The 7,317-nt window shown below is 43.0% G+C and overlaps 1 protein-coding gene across 6 annotated transcripts in view; it reads left to right on the top strand.

Annotated features, from left to right (window-relative positions):
- The window catches only part of FRMPD3 (FERM and PDZ domain containing 3), a 127,986-nt gene that overhangs the window by 71,497 nt on the left and 49,172 nt on the right, over positions 1-7,317 (top strand). For all 6 annotated transcript variants that reach the window (XM_005865226.2, XM_005865228.2, XM_005865227.2 and 3 more), the window contains one exon: positions 6,359-6,463. In XM_005865226.2, the coding sequence (XP_005865288.1) occupies positions 6,359-6,463 (105 nt within the window). The remainder of the gene's footprint in view (positions 1-6,358; positions 6,464-7,317) is intronic.

Here is a 7,317-nt window from a genome sequence, read left to right as displayed (position 1 = left end):
AACCCCAAATGGGCAGATATTGCAAACAATTTACAACGCTGGCAAAAAGTTGCAAACAGACCTGACTTGGTAGCCAGAGTTTTTAATATTAAGCTGAATGCTCTTTTAAATGATATCTGTAAATTCCATTTATTTGGCAAAGTAATAGCTAAAATTCACGTCATTGAATTTCAGAAACGCGGACTGCCTCACGCTCACATATTATTGATATTAGATAGTGAGTCCAAATTACGTTCCTCTAATTAATTCCCTTTCAATGTGCACGAATTTCATGCACCTGGGCCTCTAGTAATAATATAATAAGTCATCTATTTTATAACCCATCTCTTTTATAACCTGTTGGAGACATGAGTGATTGTCATGTGGATTAACAAGGAGTACTATTGGACATCCAGGGAGGAAAATGGAGGAGCTGGGGAAAGATTCAGGACCAAAGTAGAATTTGAGCTGGGCTTTAGGGATGTCTTTTAGCTGAGCAAAAGCGAAACCGGAGGCCACAAAAGGTGGTAAAGAGACACACAGGAGCCAAGTGTGTTCAGGGAGCTGTAGGCAGAACCACCTGACTAGGCAATAGATGGGGAGTGAGGGTCATGTGTGGCTTGTGGGAGGCCTTGGAAGCTGGGGAGATGACATGTTCACCTCTAGACAGTCCCAAGTGAGGGAAGGCCGCCTGGGTCCCTTATTAGTGGGCCCATGAAATCAGGATGGCTCTTTATTGTCTCAAGCTCCCACAGTGCTTGCTATGGGAATTGCTTATAAGTAGGTTCAGTTGTGAAAGATAGTGAGCCAGCAGAAAGGAGAATCCGGAGGCTGTCAAAGCTTCAGGAACCCGAGCTTCATCCTCTGAAAATTCTTTCATAGTTATCAAAGTGGGCTCTATTATGCAGTAAAATGTTTGGCCATACACCCAACTTTGGTCAAGATATGAGAGAACACAACTCAAAAATCTGTGCTAATAGAACCACCAAAGAATGGCCAAAGAATCACCAGCTGCTAAATTCAGTTGTGAGGGAGAGGCAGGCTCTCTTCTCTATTGCTCATTCCACTGAGTTGCTGGCTTAAATTTGCTTCAAGGGGTTTGCAGTGACCCCGGAGGTACTTAGCAATTCTAATCCCATGTTTCAAGCCAAAATTCATTTTATCCAGAAAGGGTGCCTATTTCAAAATGATACTCTTGGCTGCTTGAAGGAAAAATGGGTCAGTGAAGAGCTCAGATGTCTCAGCTTTAAGGTACTCAATTAATCTATGCTTAATGGGTTAGGACAGTGGTCGGCAAGCGGCGGCTCGTGAGCCACATGCAGCTCTTTGGCCCCTTGAGTGTGGCTCTTCCACAAAATACCACGTGCGGGGGCGCACACGTACAGTGCGATTGAAACTTCATGGCCCATGCACAGAAGTCGGTTTTCGGCCTGGGCGAGTCTATTTTGAAGAAGTGGTGTTAGAAGAAGTGGGGGGGGGACATATAGAGAGGATGAACGAAAGGACATAGACGAAACAAGTGTACAAGACGAGTGTGGATGGGAGAGTTGGAAGGGGTCGACCTCAGCGAACGTACCTCAATCAGATTGAGGACGTTTTTAGCAAAGGCTAGCTTAGGAGTACCCTAATTCAGTTAATAACAATGTACCTACCTATATAGTTATAGTTTAGTTTAAAAAATTTGGCTCTCAAAAGAAATTTCCATCATTGTACTGTTGATATTTGGCTCTGTTGACTAATGAGTTTGCCGACCACTGGGTTAGGACATTTTCAACAACATAAATTCCTGGGCCTTACCCCCTCAGAGATTTTGACTTTTTTTTGGAATATATTTTATTGATTTTTTACAGAGAGGAAGGGAGAGGGATAGAGAGTTAGAAACATCAATGAGAGAGAAACATCGATCAGCTGCCTCCTGCACACCCCCCAGTGGGGATGCGCTGGCAACCAAGGTACATGCTCTTGAACGGAATCAAACCTGGGACCTTTCAGTCTCCAGGCCGACGCTCTATCCACTGAGCCAAACTGGTTAGGGCAGATTTTGACTTTTTAAGTCTAGTTGTAGGCTTAGGAATCTGTATTTTAACAAGGATTCCCCAGTGATTCTTGTCATCAGGAATGCTTTAGAAACAGTGGGTGACTCTATCCTAATGAGTTAGTGAAGAGGTTGGCAAACATTTTCTGTAAAGGGCCATATTATTTTAAGCTTTGTAGGCCATACATGATAGTACAGAGCAGCCATCGGCAATATATAAACGAAGAGCATGGCTGTGTTCCAATAAAGTTTTGTTTATAAAAGCAGGTGGTGTGCTGTGCTAGACAGTGTGGCTCAGTTGTTTGGAGCAGTGTCCCATGCACCAAAAGGTCTCAGGTTTGATTCCAGGTCAGACACATAGGGAGGCAACTGATTGATGTTTCTCTCTCTCTCTCTCTCTCTCTCTCTCTCTCTCTCTCTCTCTCCCTCTCTTATCTTTCTCTCTATCAGATCAATAAACATATCCTCGAGTGTGGATTGAAAAAATCACATGGTATGCAGGATTTGGCCCATGCAAGCCATAGTCTGCTGGCCCCTGAATTGTGTTCAATACTCCTCCCTCATATCACCTTCACAGTTTGACCAGGGCCTTCCCAATTCTCAATATCTTAATTCAAATGAGTGACCTCAGTATTTAGAACTTCAGGTTGCATAGCTAAGCTTTAAATATGCTTTGGGACAGGGTAACCTTTGAGAGTCCCTGGTATCCACACAGCAAGGCAGGTATCACTGTGTCGAAGCACAAAGCTAAATATGACTCTGTGACATGTAGCAAAGAACACTGGCAATGAGTGAGTCATCATCAGTGATCGAGGCTAAAGACTGAGAATAGGATGGAGTCTTAGAGACCAACAGGGCAAGGGCCAATGATGAATGGGGCACAAACAAGCTGAAAATAGCTCTACAACAGACGCCTAAAATGATTATAATCCCTGAAAATAATGGCAATTCCACTTACTCCTTCATGATTTTGCTCCTATATATCTGAATATTTTGTTTGTAGTGGTATCTCTAGGACAGGATCTAATTTTGGACTTTTGATAGGGATAGCAAGGAGGCTGTCCCCTCCCTAGAGGTGAATACATAAAAGAATACTAGTTTGGATTCTTCATATGTTTGAATATATTCAATAGGACTAAGGTAGAACTAGAACCAGTGGATGAAAGATCAGGAATGGACTTTCCACTTTAGCCTGCTGTGAGGAACAATCACTAATCCAAGACTCAAAATCTGGTTTCTAGTTTTGGTTCCACTACCAAATTATTTTGATAACTTAATAAATCATATCCTCTTCCCAGGCCTCTGTTTCATGTGTAAAAATGAAGAGCAGATAGCATGGCCCATTCAGTTGTCTAGAGATGCCTTGTTCCACACTGTGCAGGAGGGCATCCCATAACAGATGATCATAGAAAAAGGAGAAAGTGTCTGTCAGGCAGAATGATTTCACCTCCTCATGTCTGTAGCATCTCAAGTGGAAATTTGGACTACTGATGAAGTCAAGGAGAACTGCCTGAACATAACTATAGATCTTTGTCTCTTGCCCCTTTCTTATGCTCCTGCTGCAGCCTACAGCTCCCCACCCAGGATTTGAGCACCAAGCTGTGCAACACACAAAGGCATGTCTCAACTCCTATGAACAATCAATATTGTAATCACTCTGGAATGATATCCAGCCCTGGATTTCATTGTGCTATATTGTCTTCAGCCAACAAATTATCCCTGTGGCTCAGGATGAGATAGATGTCCAAGGTTCCTTTAGCTCAGTGTTCCCAAACATAGCTGCATTTTGAAATCATCAGATGCTTTAAAAAATACAAATACCTGAGCCCCATCCCCAGGGATTTGATGTAATTGGTTTGGGGTTTGGCTTTGGCATAGAGTTTTAAAAGCTCCTTCAGCGTTTCTGCCATGTAGCCTGGACTGACACCCACTGAGGTTCCTGCTGGACTCAGGTTGAACAGGTGGCTTTCTGCATTCTGCCCTATGTGGGTAATGAGATTACTGGCTATGGAAGAGAACACAGCTTGGACCAGGGCCCTAGGTCTGATGGGGACATTTGTTTCTGGTGTACCTTTATCTTAGGGCCCTGCTCTCCTGTGGCTGATGTGGTAAATGAATCTCAACCACAGCATTAATGGCAGAAAATAGCTTTATGTATGGCCTTCCTAGATGCCAGAGACTTTCAGGGCCTTAACATAAAGAAATTCTGGAGGTTGGGGGCTGGGTAGAGGTGGGCAAAGGTGGGGATGGGGACATCTGTAATAGTGTCAACAATTTTAAAAAAGTAAAAAAAAATTTCTGGATTGTAGGATTCAAAGACTCCATGACAAGGCTGGTAGGGGAGGTGGTTTGAAGGAGCCCCAACCTGATTTCCCCCAGTCTCCCTCATCTCAGAAAATGACAACCCTATTCTTCCCGTTGAGTCCTCTCTTTTTTTACTCCTATATCCAGTTTGTCAACATAATGTCTTGGTTCTATCTTCAGAATATATCCAGAATTCACTCACTTTTTATCATCTCTATTATTCCTACCCTAGCCCAAGCTGCCATCATATTTTAACTTATTATTGCAGTAGACTCCTAATTGGTCTCCCTACTTTGGCATCACACTTTTACACTATTTTCCACATAGCAGCCAGAGGAGTTCTTTTAAAATGCAAGTCAGACCCTGTCTGCTCAAAACCATCCAGTGGAGTAAAATCCAAAATTCTTCCCATGGTTTACAAGGCCCTACATGACCCTGCCCCTCACTGCCTCTGCAAGCATGACTCCTCTGACTCGCCCTCAATCATTCTGCTGTGGCCAAACTAGGCTCCCTTGCTGTTCCTCATGCACCCTACTTCCACTCCGACCTCAGAACCTTTATTGTTCTTTCTGCCTGGAAGGCTCTTTCTCCAGATAGTCTCATGGCTTCTCTCCCTCACTTCCTTCAGGTTTCTGCTTAAATATTACCTCTTCCCTGACCATCCTGTCTAAACTAACACTTCCATCATTTCTATCATCATTTACTGGCATCTTTTGTGGCATCCCTTACTCTGCTCAGTTTGTACTTATAGTCCTTATTTGCTATCTAAAAGCTATTTGATTATTGTAAATCTGTTCCTGCTAGAATGGATGTTCCTTGAGGTCAGGGAGTTTTGTCTGTCTTGTTTACTGCGACGCCCTCATCACCTAGAACAGTGCCTGGCACATAGAAGGTCCTCCCTAAATTTGTCACATGAATGAATAAATGCCTCTGAAGACATGACTCCTGCATTTCATCCAATCCAAGGAGCACCCAGAAAAGATTTAGTTTCAGTGTTTGATAACCATTTGTTTGATAACCATGTGTCCTGCTGAATTTGTGGGAAATTTTTAAAAATATATATTTTTATTGATTTCAGAGAGGAAGGGAGAGGGAGAGAGAGATAGAAATATCCATGACAAGAAAATCATTGATCGGCTGCCTCCTGCATGTCCCACACTGGAGATCGTGCCTGCACCCCAGGCATATGCTCTGACTGGGAATCGAACTGTGACCTACTGGTTCATAGGTCGACATTCAATCACTGAGTCACGCCAGCCGGGTGAAATACTGCGGGACAATTTTGAAGAACTAGAGAGTCTAGCTGATTTTTTGGGCATTTCATGTAGAATTGAAGAAATAAGGTGTAGAGAGCCCAGAACTAGAAAGCCAGGACACCTGGGTAAATTGCCGATGTCTCTGTTTCCAAGTAGTGTAGAAATTATGGATAAATCATTTTGGAGTGCTAGGAATCCTTTCTCCCACATCTAAAATAATATTTTTATGAGCTGCCTTCCTAGGAGCAGGGCATAGCTGTGAGATGAATAAAATAATTTCTGTAAATCCTTTCAGATGCTTGTATTGAGATGTAATAAAAACCACCATTTAGGTATATCTCACATTAAGAAAACCAAATATATAAAAATTCACTGTGTTATTATTAAAGAATTTTTGCAAACTCCCTTAGGCCTAGAGCATTAATAATGGGATTCAATTCACCCAAATTTGATTCATGCCCAGCTTTTTCAGAGCACACCAATCTCAAGGTGGAGCAAAAGTAGGGTTATATTTGTTTGTATGGAAAATAATGAAATAATTAATAATATAATAATAAATCATGTGTTTCACATAGTCACAACTGTAAACCTAGTTTTGCCCCACTCTATATAAGAAAGCACTTAGCACATTGCAATGCACCTAATGGGAGATCAATATTTATTTATTGACTTATTGATCAGTAAGGGAAAGTATACCCATCCTGAGACATCTTAACTCTGGTGTGGCAAAGGTCAGGTTTTTCTCAGGGATGGAGAACTCACCAGCCCTTTGTTCTTTTTCCAGTCCCCCAAATCTGCCTTCATCAGTGCTGCAAAGAAGGCCAAGCTGAAATCCAATCCTGTGAAGGTTCGATTTTCCGAGCAGGTGGCAGTTGGAGAAACAGATGCAGTAAGTGCGGTTGCATTTCCTCTCCTCGGCCCTTGGCCAGAATTGGCCCAGCCATCGAGGTCTTGCTCTGAAGCAGTTGCTCTTCTGCTGCTCCTCACAGTGGACAGCATAACCAAGGGGCTGGAGGGGGATACCTTGGGGCTCTGGGTGGATAGCAAATGAGGGGTATATGTCATCCAAAGAGGCCCTGGGCATTGTGAAATAATATGTTATCAATCCACTCAATATCCTCATGGTGCTTAGAGAAATTTCATCTCTAGCACAGCAGCATGCACTAAGAACAAATGGCTCATAAACATCTTTTGGCTACTTGATAGAAGCAGAACTAAGTAGTGGTTTTCCGAAGATCTAGAGAGACAGCAGCTGGTGAAATTGAGCTCTCTTCGCATTGAAGTGGTCCTGCAGCTCCACATCTTGACTGAAGAAGACTGTGCAGTGAAGGGTGATACAGACTCTCATTAAGTCACAAAGCTTTTATTAGTCACCTGCTGTGTTCCCAGCACCACAAAGGATGCAAAATAAATACCTGTTCCCTGCCATGGGATATATCTCGATGATGTTGGGTGTTCAGATTGAGACAGTATAGGATACCCCGCTAAGTGGTTTCGAGGAGCAGGTGACAGTTGGCAGTCCATGCCATGTACTGACCAATTTGGGAGGTCATGGTGCGCCCTCAATCTTTCTCACTTCTTTGTGGGGTTTACATGATCTGAGCTGTCTGCTCCAGATAAGCAAATGAGAAGAGATGGATTTAAAGCAGAAAGATGTGTGGTAAGCAATCATGGATTATTGCCAGAGTCCCTCAGAAATCTGCAGATGATGGTGATATCTGGTGAGGGTGGAGTGTGGAGTGA

This window comes from Myotis brandtii, unplaced genomic scaffold (genome assembly GCF_000412655.1).
Source record: "Myotis brandtii unplaced genomic scaffold, ASM41265v1 scaffold199, whole genome shotgun sequence".
Classification (NCBI taxonomy): domain Eukaryota; kingdom Metazoa; phylum Chordata; class Mammalia; order Chiroptera; family Vespertilionidae; genus Myotis; species Myotis brandtii.
This window is presented reverse-complemented; position numbering and strand designations above follow the sequence as displayed.